Source organism: Sinohyriopsis cumingii, chromosome 16 (assembly GCF_028554795.1).
Source record: "Sinohyriopsis cumingii isolate HCF-2022 chromosome 16, ASM2855479v2, whole genome shotgun sequence".
Lineage (NCBI taxonomy): Eukaryota > Metazoa > Mollusca > Bivalvia > Unionida > Unionidae > Sinohyriopsis > Sinohyriopsis cumingii.
In genome coordinates this window covers 73,313,381-73,331,191 of record NC_142976.1, presented here as the reverse complement: position 1 = coordinate 73,331,191, position 17,811 = coordinate 73,313,381, and the positions used below count along the sequence as shown (strand labels likewise).

Below are 17,811 nucleotides of genomic sequence, written 5' to 3'. Positions count from 1 at the left end.
GGCACACTACCTTGTGGTACTTTAAGTGAAGGTATTTGCATGATACTGTGCAAATAGGTATATAGAAATATCCATTAGACAGGTTGAGACTGATTGCACATTCATCACATTGCACAGACAGGAAGATGGACCTTGCCGTCCCAATTTTGAACATCAGGGCAGAAATTAGATGAGTCTGCTCAGTCCATAACAAGTTTTGAAGCAAGAAAAAGTCTGGAATTGAAACCTGTGCAGTCTGGTTATCATACAAACTCCACTGCCTGCTTTACCTATTTCATTAAAATGTCCACCTTGGTGGGATCTCTTTGGATCCTGGTCATGAAGGGGGATGGCAGAAGAGGAAGGTGCTGGAGAACAAGATCTCATGCCACTCTAAAACAACTTGGATGTAGACCATCATTTGTTGGAAATATGCTGAACAAAGTCTGGCCAGGACAAAAGAGGTCCCATGCCCACAGGCAAGTCACCAGTGGATGGGAGGGATAGCAAGTCATTAATGGTTTTGCTGTCATGAATAGGGTATGGTAATTATTTGGGCAGCCACCAGAGGCCAATGAGGTTCAACTCTCACCTTTGCAATACTATACTGCATTGACAGAACTTGAGAAAGTAAACTAAACATGCCAGCCGATCCTGAGATAGCTCAGCATATGCTGACTGAACAACCTACCTGAGCCATGAGACCAGTGCTTGAGAGGTTGTCTTGCTTTCTCACATGCTGGTAATCATGGAATGATACCCTTTGATAGTGACTAAAGCTAACATCTCTTCAAACAAGAAAATGAAGAAGTTATCCAACTGAGAAATTTAAGTTTGGAGGGTGTGATGTTATTGTCCTTACACCAGTCAAAGAAAATGCAACACTTCCCCTTGTATGCCTTCAATGCAGAGGACCATCTAGCTGTGGAGATCCCCTCCATTACTGAAGTGCTGAATTCTTTTTCATGCAAGATTCCCTCGACATGAGCCAGGTGTGAAGAAGGAGTTTGATCAACAACAATGTATCACCAGTGACCTTGACTTCTTGAGTAGCTTGGGGTCACCAAACTCTTCCTGGGAATGTCCATCATGAGAGTAAGTAGATTGCTGATGCAGAGGAGAGGAACAATCAAAATGTTGACCCAGGATTTGTCCCAGTGGAGAGGCACAATTAGAACTAGCCTACAGGTCTGGCCCCTTATCTCCTAAAGTACCTTCTGAAACAGGACTATTTGGTGATGGGGAACAGGGAATGCAAAGGCACATGTCCCTTCCCATCTGTGCCAAAGAGCATCAATGGCCCAGGCCAAATAGATCCAAGAATTGAGAGAGGAAGTGGATCTTGATGTCTCCATTTTAAACTCCGAGTGACAATATATTGATCTGTTTCCCTTCTGAACTTTGGAGTGAAAACAAACTGATTGGGCTGGCTCAGGTCTATAACCAGCCTGTTTCCCATTGCCTTTTGGTCCCAGAATGAGTCTCCACTGCCCACTTTGAAAAGAAAAGCTGTCTTTCTGTAAAATGTTAACCTTCATGTGGCCATCTGGGACATCCTTCATGAATGGGGATGGCAAAAACTGGGGGTGGGGTGGGGTGTAGAAAAATGAGATCTGCAGCCTCTGAAACAACTAAAAGGTTGATCCAAGTATGCTCAACAAAAAGAGTCTAGTGCCCATAGGTAGGCTGTCAGTGAGAAGGAGGAGTCACTCTTAAGTACCAGGTTGGTGGAAGAAGAAAACTAGCATTTCTCTATGCCCTCCTGGCCTGCCTGCAAAACTGAGGGACCTGATGATGCCCCTGATGTGGCCAAAAAGAGGAAGGGGTGGGCTAGGACAGTTTAAGTGACTCTCATGTTACCTGCTTCCTAATTTTCTCAATGCAATTCTCAAACTAAAGGGGTAAGCTGAAAGGAAGAAAACCTAGGGCTGTCATATGATGAGGTTTAGGTGAAGAAGAGTGCATGAGTGCATTTCTTCTCACCATATCAGGAAGCATTCTGGGCATTAACCACTGTATGATGCACAGCCCTAAAAACTGGCTTTAAGACATATGGACTCCAATGAATGATCACTTCCAGCTTTTTCTGCCAAAAGGAAAGTTGCCACATAAGCCAAGTACAGCAGTGAGCAAGTTGACACAATGTGCCTCATCAGCTTGGACATGAAGTTAAACACATGTCTATCAATCTTGTAAAACAGAAAGGCAGATATATTGACAGCAGAGATATCTTTAGCCATATATGGGATGTCAATTGGTATGTGTCCAAAAGGTACTCAAAACAATGCAGTGAGAACATTGCTGCCTGATGGCTCACTGGACAAAAAGGCTTTGGCATTACTGGGGTCTTGGATTTTATCAGAAAGATGTCTAGTAAATTTTGCAAATTTTGATGACTGTGGAAGAATTCAAAGAGACAGGTGTTTATTTTCCTCTAATCAGAAGCCTCGACCTTGTATGAATTGCTGCCTTGAAATTAAACTCTGTTCATAGCTGGATCAGAATGCACAATCAGTTCAAAGATGTCCACTTCTCTGCAGGGGTCTCTACTGTTTGGATATAGCACATCACAAGGCAACAAGGATGATGTACCCTCACCATGAATGTTGTGGAATCTGTTGATTGGCAAACAAAGCCAGCCCAGCTGTATCCAAAATAGAATTGGGTCCAGATGGTGATTGTAGTGCTAGGATGGAGTGCTGGTTGGACTGGACAGATGGACAGTAGGCACAGAATGTCTGGTCAGTATCATATGGAACATCAACAAGTTGTGTCAAATTGGGATGGCTAGAAAACCATAAAAATGGCCAAAACAGACAGAACTGTTAGCTGCCGAGCCTGATACCCATAACAGTATATGCAGCATCAGATGTTATAATTTTCATCACAACTGTGTGGGATCTTCATGGTTGGTATTGGTGCCATGCACTGCACACATGCTTAGACTAGAAGATGAATAATTAGTACATGACAGGCATGTTTCATGGTTGTCTTTAGCAACCTTGAATTGCCTGTACTTCTTTCATTATGACATTTCATCCAAAACAACAGTTGTTGTTGTTGTTGTTGTTGTGGGGTTTAACACCATTTTTCAGCACATGATAGGCTATGCATGGCGGCCAGTATTAATGGTGTAGGAAGAACCCGGAAAACCCCGGGAAGAACAACCGACCCACGAGAAGCTACTGGCAAGCTTTCTCACATACCCACATTGGCCAAATCCTAGACTAAAACCCAAGCAGACAGAGGTGAGATGGCAGTGATCCCTAACGGAAAGTGCTTTAGACCACTCGGCCACTTGAGGCCCCCTCCGAAACAACAGAGAAAATGACCAAAGTGCAGTACACACAAATGAAGTTAAACTAGTGATGAGAAAACTGAATCATCTGCAATGTCTACTATGCTATTAAATAAATACACATACGAATATCCACAACTTGTTGGTCAATGAACTGTTTACAAATAATGGCAAAAAATATAAATAAATTCACCTGAAATCCACAAGTGATGTATACACATAATATATCAACACTAAAACTGATTAAATCAACAAGAAATATAGATGAATGGCTTGAAATACTCAATAATTGTCAGTGGAACCTGGAGGTACATGGAACTCTAGTTACAGTCCCAAACCTATGCATGACTAGTAGGCATCCAATATATGGGTGACCATCTAGCGAGGGCAAGGGGAGGTAATTTATAAGTGTTACTGCCCTCTGACACTATGATCTACAGCCAGAAAGATTTTTCATCATTTGGGGTGAGCTGCATTTGAAGCATTGGAGATTTTTTCTCTCAGCCTTCATGCCTGGATGCTCCTACTAAATTTGGTTTAAACTGGTTAAGTGGGTTATTTAAAGCCCAAAATAGCACATGTCACATGCATAAGCTTACTTGGTCTTAAGGCCAGGGGACTTAAAATAACATCAATTTGATTGAAATAATAATAAAGTTTTCAACTATTCAAAGTCAGCTGTACTTACCGAGAACCTCCACAAAGTAGCCATTGGTTCTTAAATATTGGTACATATCTTTGAAGTTGGTGTGAATATGATCCCCATTCCTATAAAAATAATATCAAATGAGCTAAAATAAGTCATACACAATTTGTCTCCCTTTGGATATTCAGATTGTGGTCTTACATGGAGCAAGAAATTAAAATATACATGTACTTTTTTGCCTTTACATCAAGATGTCTCTCAAGGTCATGAAATGAATTCTCTAAACAAGAAAACCAGGAGCAATACATTATATACCCACCCCATATTTAATAGTCCCTTATGTTGGCACTAATAGGGTATGGTTGACCCTGAAGATTAACTTGATAAACAGAAACCATTATTTTGTTATCACACATGCCATGACATTGACTACAGACCTTTAGACCCCAAAATCTAAATGTTTTGTTTTCTAACAAGGTGCAAGCCATCCACAAAGTTTGGTCAAAGAACTAAATCTAGAACGAAGTTATCACGCAAATCTAATTTTTCTTTGATCAAAAGACCTTTTTCTTAGTCTATGTGCAAGCTCTTCACGAAGTTTAGCCAGGTTATGTGGTCTAAAACTGAATTTACTAAGTACAAAAATAAGGTTTTTATTCTTTCAGACACTATGACTTTGACCTTTGACATTTTGAACCTAATTTCATCTGGCTTCTTTCTTATGCAAAGTGCAAGCCATTCACAAACTCTGGTGAAGGTGAATGGCTGAAAACTTAAGTTATTGTAATGAAAACACTTCATTTTCAGCAACCATGACCTCTGACCCAAAACTTTATAGGCTTCATAACTACCCAAAGTACAATGCATCCACAAAGTTTAGTTCAAGTCTGTGGTGTGGAACTAAAGTTATTGTGTGAAAATTATTTTTCTTCTCTCAGTCACAGTAACCTTGACCTCTGAAATTGTGACACCAAATCAATTCTTTCTCCTCCCACGCACCATTGTTTATTTTTTCTATCACAATGACCTAAACCTCTGAACTTTTGACCCCAAATTAGTAAGTATCTTCCATACAAACTGCAAGCCGTCCATAGAGTTTGGTCAACAGAGCTGGTGTAAAACTAAAGTCATTGTCAGGAAATGAAAAATGTAACAGACATAAATACAAATGTTTGTGCATACATACAAACATACATACATACATACACACACACACACACACGTATACATATGCATGCATGCATGCATACATACATACATACATACATACACATACATACATATACATACATATGTTTGAAAGCAGCAAAACACTTTTAATATTTATTCATGCATGATAAGATTCTGAAGCTCTGAAATCCATAATTACATGTTTCTCTGGAATATCCAGTTAACTACATCTAATGCAACATGTGGGAAGTTTGTTCAGAAGCATAGGCAAAAGAGGCACATTTTTTTTGTTTTCTTGAAACAAAAATGGAACTTTCTGCAACAAAAGGGCATTATTTAAAACCAAAGTACTTAATGTCAACAACAATTTAGGATGTCATTTCTTTGAAGGTAAAAACAAACCAACAGTAGATTTATATGTTTAGACTACATTATATAAACATAACAAGAGGCTCAAGTGGACCTCAGAGTGAGCAACAGGCTTACATAACTTAACAATTAATCATTGCACTTTCCTAGTACGTGTACTACTGAGAGAATATGACATTATGTAAACCATTTTCCAGCCTTAATACCACATTTTGAATTTATTTGTTTAGCTGGTCTCCAAAAAAATCTATACAAAGATATAGGCATAATTAATACACACAGCTCTAGCTCACAATAAAATTAATTCAAGATCTTGAAGACATAAACGTATCTACCAAGTTTAATCAAAATGGGATAGCAAGTAGTCTATAGAGAAGTAATAAGCTCAGCCAATTAGATGTAAGATTACTCCACTCAAATAGAAAGATTTCACTTGTTAACAAATCTGTATAATAAAAAAAAACATTCTGCCGATATTGCCAAGTAAATCTGATAAATTCATTCTCTAGAATGGTAACAAGCTGTCACTCAGATAAGATTAACTAATATATATCCATCAATCATGGCAATAATCAAACTCATTCAACAACTCAATGATATAAGAGCATGAACTTTGATGAAATTATTATCATTAAAAATGCCAAAACCCCACATTATTATGTATGGATCTCAGTCATTATCAAATGTGTCTGAGACCATGATGATAAAAGCCAGTATTCCCAGTATTCCAAGTTTGATCAAAACTGAATCTGAAACTTAGCATCCAAAGCAGTGACAAGTAATTGTCACTGGATGGATATATGACAGACACAGGCTCACACCAAAAGCTCACACACAAGAACAGAAAACAGCACAATTTAAAAAGATACTTTTCTGATCTGGTGAAGCAAAGGGGAGAGAATCAGGACCAAAGTTGGAGAGAATCCCTATTTTGTTCTCGAGCTGAATAAAGTCTACATCTTACCAATCTAATGGATCATTCTTCATTCTCAAGTTGTCTCGTGGGAAATATCCAGGTGGATACCTCAGATTGTGATACTGATCCCACAGAATTCTTTGACTGTGATAAGATAAAAAAAAAGATCTTAAAAGGTTTGTGCTTACTCAAACTTGTACTGACAAAAATACAATTAAATTCAAATGGCAAACAAAGTTCAAAACCTCAAGCATAAATTTTATTTTATTAATGCACATATACAAATAAATATAATTGCGACATTATTACTCTGCCATGATTTTATTTCCTTAAAAAAGTAACAATTTAAGAAAATTTTGTTCTCCAAAAATGCTTACACAATGATATAAATAAAAACTCTGCTAACTCTAGCATCATGCCCTTGGAAAGGTAAAACTCATCTCTTTCCCTTCTATGTACCATATAGACAAAGAGATGAAACCTTCATTCATTACCTATCCTTCCCATCGCTATGTGGCTACCTATATAGTGAATGTTTACCAATTTAAGTGCTATATAGTAATCTCCTGATTTACGTGTATTTGACTCACCCTTGTCTCATGCTTACACGAATTAACATTAACACCCAAGCAGAAAATACACCCCAAGATGTATGTCATTCGCATATACACACAAATGCACAGCTTGGGTTTCCAAGAAGGAACCACCAAATTTTTATGAGTCTGACCAGTTATATATTGATGAAATTCGTGTGCAGTGAGGTGAACAACGGATTTACAGTAATGTGATTCAGTAAGTATTCTTAAAGAAACATAATTAATTTCTTCATCAAATATGTTCTCCAATCATATTAACATTGATTTATCGATACTTTTTCCATATTGATACACATACCAATGCAAGAAGTGAAGAACTGATGACAGAAGTCCTTATAAGGATAAACTTCTCCCCTAACGAGAAGGAAGCAGAACTGATGATTGTGTGACATGCGATGTCAAGAAATGAATAATGAAAGATGAATTATGTTTTCTTTTAACCCATAAAAGATCCTGAAAAATCCAGCAAAAGCTATAAACCCAAATTAATGAGCAGGTTGTGCTGTCATTAATTTGGTCATTGGACCCACTAAGTTCAATTCCTTCTATGTAAGGCTAGGTGTCAGATATAAAAGCTTGAGAAAACAGACTGTGCATGCCAGTCAATGTATTCAAAAATGTCTCAGATCAACATGTTGCTCTAAAATTAATGAGCTGTGAATTTTAATGAAGCATCTTGGGTCTTTGACAGACTTCGGTGCATGCTTAACATATCACCAGCTTAAGTCAAGACATGAAGGCTTGAGAAGTCATGTCATGTTTCTAAGTTTTCGCCATGAAAGATGCATTTTTGGGTGTCCCATGTGTGTCTTCAAAGTACTTCAGGTAGTGACTGACAGCAATGACTGGATCTTCCAGTGTTACCTCTCTTGATTTAGCAATTGAAGGGAGGTGAGCAAATGGCTACCTTCTCTTTGTCAGCAGATAGTATCCTGTTTTTGGCAGGTATTTTCCTGGGAAAGTCCTGATTCAACAATGACTTGTCCCACCTGAGAGGGACTATTAGTAATACTCTGCAGGTCTGACCCCTAATGTTCTGCATTATTCTCATCATCAGAACAGTTGGAGGGAAGGCACAGTCCCAAAACCTGACCCAGTCAACATATAGAGTATCCAGGGTCCAGACAGTAGAGTTGAAGGTGAGTAAGTTGTGGTTCCAACTCACTGGACACATCCTAAGTGCATAAAGTAGCTGAAGGACCAATGAAAGAAAATTTTGTTTGTTTTGTGGGGTTTAACACATAAATATACAATACTATAGATGAATGGCAAGAATTCAAGTTTATTTCTGATGGACGATGCGAGGAAATACAGTGTAATGATGGTCAATTTGCTGCGAAAACCTGAACTGGTAAACATCTACAAAATGATGGGAAGCAGAATCAAATGGTGAGTTACATTTGTCTATATGGTATGAAAAGTTTATTTTAGTACTTCTGGAAGCACTGGATTCAAGTGGTAATTGATTTTCCTAACGTTAATGTGATCAAGGAATGCATAAAATGAAAGTAGTGGCTGTTCAGCAACTACAACAAATAAGGTAGATGAAATTTTGTGATACAGCTGTAGAGAATAGGTTTCAAATGTGGCTTAACTAGATATAAAATCTATAAAACAAGTTGAACAATAGTACCAATCAAAAGTAATTTGTATTGTGTGAGAAACTGATTTAGAAAATAAATATATTTCATGTCTAACGATGATGACTTAGAGCTTTTATTTATTATATACTATAAAAGATGATGCAGTACCTAATAAACCTTGCAAATAAAATGCTGCTAGGTGTTATACCACAATATGTGTTGTTAGAACACTTACTGATACCAAAGAGAGGATATTTTCTTGAAATAAGTGAACAATGCATATATTTCATTGAGTGGGTAAAAATACTTAAGATTTTCAAGCATGAGATGAAATATGTCCATTTTTCACGTGGTGCAAGCCAATAATATTTTATGCTCCAACATATTGGCCAGTAATATATATATATAATAGGCTGAAGTAGCAGATATCATACTGGCTCATGTCAACTTTTTAATGTTCTGCTGTGTTTCATGTATATTCACACCAAAAACAGAAATATTAACATTATCCTCCTTCCCATTTCAAGGTAACACATAAAAATATAAGAAAAAGTATTTGCCCCTTATGGATTTGAACTCTGTTCGTTGGAATGCGATGGAGTCATACTTATCACTAAACCATGTCTAAATATAGCATAAAATAAGAAACTTATTCAAGTGAACAAAAAAGATCAATGTTTACCTTTTTGATGGCGTAGGGATGATCTTGACCTTCATTGGAAGTTTCAGCTTGGACACTCTTGGTTCTGTTTCATCAGCCTGCCATGATTTATCACAAAATTCAAATATAATTTCTCATTAATTTGACTTTAATCAATATGAGTATTACTGGACTGATATAATTCTATATCTCTATCATATGTATGTGTTCAATAGTTATAACCACAGTCATGACTTCCTTATCAAAATATGGTTAGAACATCTGCACTCAATATATTTTGGCCGGCTTTGGTGTTTTACGGCACAGGAACACATGAAGGTTATTTAGTGCTGGGCAATCGAAGAGTATCCAACCCAGGCTGATCCGGTCATTAGATTTGAGTCCTCACACTTTGGTCATGAGGAACATGCTGACCATTAAGTGACCATATTAAAAATATAAGATGGAATGAGTATATAATAAAAATGATTGTCAGACACATATTTTGTCTTAAATGGCTGATATGGTATTTGATACAGATGCACAGTCTACGTTTCCCTATCATACACTTAGAGTGGAACTATTTAGGCATTTTATTGGATGTCAGTACATTGGTATTCTTACACAAATTGAAAAGAACATTTATAAATTACAATGCATTTGGAATTTCATCGTCACTGTAAAGCTAACATTATTCAGTAAGCATGAAAGAGGTGATATATAATATATACAAAATCACATTAATGTTTTCATGCAGAGAAAATAACTTTTTTTGATACAGCGTATGACAACACATCTGAGCCTGACAGCCTAAACATATCTCCACACCGTATCAAACTTGTTCTTTTCACCAACAAAGAACAAAACATGCATGGGTTCTGTGTATTGATCATTTATAGTGCTGGATTAAACCATGATTAATTTGACAAGATTTTAATAATCCATTCAATATTGATCAAAATTAAGGAAACAAATTATGCTTAGGTGCTTCAATTCTATTTTGTATATTGAAGATTTGTTTATTTTTGTTAGAAATGTACTTTTTGTTGGTACTTAAATTTTTGGCAAGTATGCCTAGGATGTCTGTTTTCGTTGAAAGCAAAATCCCTTTCCTTACCTCTTAAGTCTGGAAATTTACAAACACAAATTTCCTCAAAATTGGTACATTATAAATAAAATAAAATTCATGGTATTTAAATCTATTTCTATTATATTTTTCTCTTCCAAGTACTTATAAAATATGAGTGCGAATGAATGAATTTGGTCAAATTGGGTTTTTGAATTTCTATTCGTGCATTGCTATTAGTTTTTACTGATATGCTACAAATTCTATTAATACAGTAGATCTGAGAATATATGAAAAGTGAAAAAAATAAAGGAAGGTACATAACAAGTACTGAACCATATATATAACTGTCATGAGTTTGGAAAAGAACTCATTTAATATGGTACTGAAATATGTAACAACCGAATGGACTCAACATATTATTTCACTTTATCAATCTTGTTCATTTTACAAACTCAGAACAAATGCACTTATACAGTATTTTTGTGTTTATCATATTCATGAAACTTGACTGTACATAGATATTTATGCATTATAAAAGAAACTAGAAATGTGTCCTGGCTAAAATAATGCCCCCACCTACATCAAATGATGCAATTTAAGGGCAAAGGTATTATTTAAAGATATTGATTGTTTCGAAATTTATTTTGTGTGGAAACAAAATTCAGCAAAGACATGATGTGATAGGATTGACAAACTTGTGTGACAAAATTATGCTCCCTCCACAGTGATTTGATGTGAAGGGATGGATAGACTTGTGTGACACTATATGCTCCTTCCAAAAAGTGACTTGATGTGAAGGGATGGACAGACTTGTGTGACACTATATGCTCCTTCCAAAAAGTGACTTGATGTGAAGGGATGGACAGACTTGTGTGACACTATATGCTCCTTCCAAAAAGTGACGATGTGAAGGGATGAACAGACTTGTGTGACACTATATGCTCCTTCCAAAAAGTGACTTGATGAGAAGGGATGGACAAACTTGTGTGACACTATATGCTCCTTCCAAAGTGTGACTTGATGGGAAGGGATGGACAAACTTGTGTGACACTATATGCTCCTTCCAAAGTGTGACTTGATGGGAAGGGATGGACAAACTTGTGTGACACTATATGCTCCTTCCAAAGAGTGGCTTGATGTGAAGGGATGGACAAACTTGTGTGACACTATATGCTCCTTTCAAAGAGTGACTTGATGTGAAGGGATAGACAAACTTGTGTGATACTATATGCTTCCTCCAAAGAGTGACTTGATAGGAAGGGATGGACAAATGTGTGTGACACTATATGCTCCATCCAAAGAGTGACTTGATGTGAAGGGGTTGACAGACTTGAGTGACACTGTATGCTCCCTCCTTCGAGTGACAAGATGTGAAGGATGGACAGACTTGTGTGACACTATATGCTCACTTCTTAGAGTGATATGTGAAGAGATGGACAGACTTGTGTGACACTATTATGCTCTTTCCAAAGAGTAACAAACATGACATGATGGGATAGACAGACTTGGATGACACTATATGCCCACTCCGTAGAGCGAAAGGCATGATGTGATGATATAGATGTAATTGGGTAACACTATATGCCCCCGACAGTGAAATATGATGTGATGGGGTGGACAGACTTGGATGAAACCATGTGCCCCTTCCACAGAGTGATAGACATAGCATGATGGCACAAACATACATGAGTGACACCATTGCTACCTCCACAGAGTGACAGAAATGACATGATGGGATGGAAAGACTCTGATGACGCTAAAAAATACCCTCTACAGACTGACAGACATGACATGATTTAATGAACATACTTGCATGATGCTATATGCACCCTCCATTGATTGACAGACATGACAAGATGGGATGGACATAATTATGTGATACTATATGTACCCTCCAGAGTGACAGACATGTCATGATGGGACGGACTTACTTGCATGATGTTATGTGCACCCACCATAGATTAACGGACATGACATGATGGTATGGACAAACTTGTGTGATGCTATATGCACCCTCCAGAGTGACAGACATGACATGATGGGACGGACTTACTTGCATGATGCTATTGGCACCCTCCGGAGTGACAGACATGACATGATGTGATAGACATACTTGTATGATGTTATATGCACCCTCCAGAGTGACAGACAAGACATGATGTGATGGACATACTTGCATGATGCTATATGCACCCTCCAGAGTGACAGACATGACATGATGGGATGGACTTACTTGCATGATGCTATATGCAACCTCCTGAGTGACAGACATGACATGATGCGATGGACTTACTTGCATGATGCTATTGGCACCCTCCGGAGTGACAGACATGACATGATGGGACAGACTTACTTGCATGATGCTATATGCACCCTCCAGAGTGACAGACATGACATGATGGGATGGACTTACTTGCATGATGCTATATGCACCCTCCAGAGTGACAGACATGACATGATGGGATGGACTTACTTGCATGATGCTATTGGCACCCTCCGGAGTGACAGACATGACATGATGTGATGGACATACTTGCATGATGCTATATGCACCCTCCAGAGTGACAGACATGACATGATGGGACAGACTTACTTGCATGATGTATATGCACCCTCCAGAGTGACAGACATGACATGCTTGATATGATGAAGATGGACAGACTTGGATGACACTATACACTACCTTCACAGTGACAGACATAACATGAAGGGATGGACAAATTTAGATGACTTTTTTTTTGTACTTATGGCCTATTGTAACCAATTTTCAGGCATCTAATCCTTTGCTTGATACAAAATGAATGTTAAAACTGCAGAACTATTACATATATTTACCTCTGGAGGTGATTCTACTGTGAGAGTGACCTGTCCCTGAGCAACTCCCTCCCATAGTGCAGCATATTTTGAGACGGAGATCGATACTGCCAAGTACCCAGACCAGGGCCACAAGACTTTTGAGTATGTGAAAGCAACATCCAGGTAATTTCCAAAATGAGGAGCATATGGCTGCCATATAGGCTACAAAATATCATAAGCCATTTGTATCAAATGAATTTAGTACAAACAATGCATAATGTAAGTCACAAGTTTTTAGGTATGTAATTAAATAGTCCATGAACTTTATAGCACAATGATGCTCATGATACATCTTGCATAAAATGATTTTAAAATTTACAGGTATTTTATTTGCTTTTCACTGACATTTTGAAAGTCCATTATTCAAAAAGTTTTAACATGCAGGTCTAGGAAGTTGACAGAACATGTGGAAATTAAATGGGATTAATGTATCAACTTGTTTGGCTCAGTGCAGGAACATGACTTCATGGACATATTTTAAAAATGTACACTCACCTATCATATCACTCAATCAAGAATTAACATTTCTGATTTACAGTATTTGATTGGTCTTAATAAGCACTGTTTCTTGTCTCACCTTATCAATAATTTTCCCTGAGACACCCATTCCATTAAGAATAGTTACCTGGAAAAATTAAAAACAGAGATTACATGGAATTTTTCTATATTTCTTCCTGATAAAAATTTATTAGTAAAATATAAGCAAAATGAAGGAAAGAACCCTCATCATTGTGATTATTTGATTTTACTGTGTTCAAACAGAATTAGAATTATAATACATTACAATATAAAAATTTTAAGAACCATATTGTAAATATTTTAATTATCAATAATCACTTTAAGGAATTAATTTGAGAATAACTGACAGTCCAATAAACCCATATAATGTTAACCCTCTTATTTGCTCTTTAATGGATTTGTTTTTCTGTAAGTTTGCACTCTACGGAGTATATAAGAGATCATTCAAGAAAATTAACAGGCTGGATTTAATTAGCAAAATATCTGTATTTACATGGGCAATAACTAGAATGGCCTTTATAATAAAAAGATTGAGAACTGTATGGACATATATGTTTTTTTTTTGTAATGCCTGTATTGGAATTTCAAGCTTATGTTTGCAAATGACATCTGCCACTACATCACATCAAAAATATTAAAAATACACAAAAGACTGAAATATTGTTATAATGTTGAAAATCTGATCAGGTCATCGACATTTACATCCAGCAATCATACCAAATTTCATCTGTCTACCTCAAGCTATTTTTAATAAACTGTGCCAACAAGTTCTTGCAAAAAAAGTCTTATTTAAAAAAGTTGTTGTTGTTGTTGTTGTAGGGTTTAACGCCATTTTTCAGCACAAGATAGGCTATGTATGACAGCCAGTATTAATGGTGGAGGAAGAACCCGGGAAAACCCCGGGAAGAACCACCGACCCATGAGAAGCTACTGGCAAGCTTTCTCACATACTCACATTGGCCAAATCCAAGACTCAAACCCATGCAGATATTTAAAAACGTTACAAACTGTGTAAAATCTGGAAAAACTACTGTAATGGTCTGTAAATTGAATTAGGTCGTCAACATATGAATACAAATATGTCAGCCAAATTTATATTGTCTACCTCAAATGATTTTCACTTAACTTTGCTAATGAGGCTTCTGTATAAAAAAAAAGGCAAAAAAATGAATGTATTAAAAAAATGGAAAAATTATTGTAACTGCCTAAAAATTTGATACAGTCATCTACTTATGACACAACAAAGAGTGTTGAATTGCATACCTATAAATTTAATAGTTTTTGTGCTATTGAGCTATAACAGATTTGGAATGGATGCACACGAGTACAAAAAGGACAGTAGGAAAACAACATGCCCTCTTCTGCTGTCACTGAAGCAAAAAAAGAAAAATTTATCACTAAGGTTCAGTATTACACCGTCTTAAATGTGAATATCTCTATTACAATACTTATACAAATTTGACTACAAAAATTCAGCCCAAGTTCTTGACACTGATACTACCATTTGTTTTACAATCTCATGGATATAAAAGGATTTCATTAGATAAGTATCTATCCTTACATTGACAATAACTGGCATGGCTCCATAATACACCGGCTGAGAGCAATATGGCCACATATAGGGACACTCAGTAAGATCAAGGTAACTTGGACTCAAACTGAAAATAATGATATCACAGTTATTCACAATCTAAATGTATCCTAGATAATTATGTCCCTATGATATAACAGTACTTGTCTCAAATAAATGTATCCTTGATAATTATGTCCCAATGATATAATATTTGTCTCAAATAAATGTATTCTAGATAATTATGTCCCAATGATATAACAGTACTTGTCTCAAATAAATGTATCCTATATAATTATGTCCCAATGATATAATATTTGTCTCAAATAAATGTATCCTAGATAATTATGTCCCAATGATATAACAGTACTTGTCTCAAATAAATGTATCCTAGATAATTATGTCCCAATGATATAATATTTGTCTCATATAAATGTATCCTAGATAATTATGTTCCAATGATATAACTGTACTTATCTCATATAAATGTATCCTAGATAATTATGTCCCAATGATATAATACTTTTCTCATATAAATGTATCCTTGATAATTATGTCCCAATAATATAACAATGTTTGTCTCATATACATGAATCCTGGATAATTATGTCCCAATGATATAATACTTGTCTCATATAAATGTATCCTTGATAATTATGTCCCAATCATATAACAGTACTTGTTTCATATAAATGCATCCTAGATAATTATGTCCCAATGATATAATACTTATCTCATAAATGTATCCTTGATAATTATGTCCCAATGATATAACAAATGCTTGTCTCCTATAAATGTATCCTTGATAATTATGTTCCAGTGATATAACAGTACTTGTTTCATATAAATGTATCCTAGATAATTATGTCCCAATGATATAATACTTATCTCATAAATGTATCCTTGATAATTATGTCCCAATGATATAATAATGCTTGTCTCATATAAATGTATCCTTGATAATTATGTCCCAGTGAAATAATACTTGTCTCATAAGTGACAATGCTATGAATCATCGTCAAATATGAAAATAAATTATTATAAAATGAAATAACAGATAGTAATAGAAACTTTTCTTTCACTCTAATGACCGTCATAAATTTTTCATTAATTAAGAATTTAAAACAGAAATTTCCATTTTGCCTACTCTAGTCCCCAAAATCAACAATATATATTCCCCTCTCCCCTGATCATGACATTCTGCCAATTCTAGTCTCCAAAATCATATACAAATATTTATCCTACCCCTTCTCCAACCAAACACTTCCTGTCATTCTAGTCTTCAAATTGAGATACATATTCCTTCCACCCCCACTTGTGACCATGACATTGTCCTCAATCAATCCAGTTCCCAAAATCAGCTGTATATATTCCACCAACCACCTCCATCTGACCATGACATTCTCCTCAATCAATCCAGCTGTATATATTCCACCAACCACCTCCATCTGACCATGACATTCGCCTCAATCAATCCAGTTCCCAAAATCAGCTGTATATATTCCACCAACCACCTCCATCTGACCATGACATTGTCCTCAATCAATCCAGTTCCCAAAATCAGCTGTATATATTCCACCAACCACCTCCATCTGACCTGACATTATCCTCAATCAATCCAGTTCCCAAAATCAGCTGTATATATTCCACCAACCACCTCCATCTGACCATGACATTGTCCTCAATCAATCCAGCTGTATATATTCCACCAACCACCTCCATCTGACCATGACATTCTCCCCTATCTAGTCTCAAAAATCAGCTTATCAGAGATGCTTCCAGGATTTAATTAAAAGGAGGCGGGGATTTCCCCCATGTCACAAAAATAATGGGGAGTAGAACAAAAAGGAGGGTTAGGAGGATATGGTCATAGTTCAATATTTACCAAACACTTCAATATCCATCTCTCTTTCTTCCTGTTCTAATCTTTAAGACCTCTATTGAAATCAAAATCTTTAAAAGACGCTGCCTCTAGATGTAGAAGCATTGATCTGTTGACTGTTTCTGAGCTTAATCTGTTCATTATCTGTGTATTCATATTTTTCCTTACTGAGAACCCCCTTTCACAGCCGGATGTCTGAAGGGTCATATACATGGCTAGCTTAGTCAGCTGGAATAAGTTTGAAAACTGTTCTTCATGGTTCTTATGTACAATTTTCCACAGCTCACAGTTAGTGTTTTTCATATACTTCTGATCCAAAATAAGCTTTTTCACTAACTTTAACTTTCTTGAATTAGCATTTTACTGACTGACAGATTTATTGTCCCATAATGCTGTGTTGGGATTAAGTCTATTAATGCCATAGAATACTGGTTCAAATAGAGTTATTTTGATCAAATATATATCTTTCCTTCTTAATTTCATTTTTAGATTCTTATTTATTTATCTTCATCATTATGCTTGGCCAATATGTTTTTTTTGGACATGATAACACACAGCTAAATTGTGAAAAGAAATGAAAAGTATACTTTACTTTTAAATTGTCTGCATTTTAATTTGGCCTGTTTGTCTGCAATTCTAGATTTAATTTTGTTATACCACTGAAATGTCAGGTGGACCAGAGTGCCATCTGTTTTGTCCTTCCAGCATGTATATTGGA

General features: G+C 36.2%; 1 protein-coding gene across 1 annotated transcript in view; it reads right to left on the bottom strand.

Annotated features, from left to right (window-relative positions):
* Positions 1-17,811, bottom strand: part of LOC149780779 (membrane-bound transcription factor site-1 protease-like) — a 100,765-nt gene that overhangs the window by 48,972 nt on the left and 33,982 nt on the right. Inside the window, exons 14-19 of the mRNA XM_089937856.1 lie at positions 15,203-15,299; positions 13,700-13,747; positions 13,102-13,284; positions 9,240-9,316; positions 6,427-6,522; positions 3,966-4,045 (exon numbers count right to left, since the gene is read on the bottom strand). Of these exons, the coding sequence (XP_089793982.1) occupies positions 3,966-4,045; positions 6,427-6,522; positions 9,240-9,316; positions 13,102-13,284; positions 13,700-13,747; positions 15,203-15,299 (581 nt within the window). The remainder of the gene's footprint in view (positions 1-3,965; positions 4,046-6,426; positions 6,523-9,239; positions 9,317-13,101; positions 13,285-13,699; positions 13,748-15,202; positions 15,300-17,811) is intronic.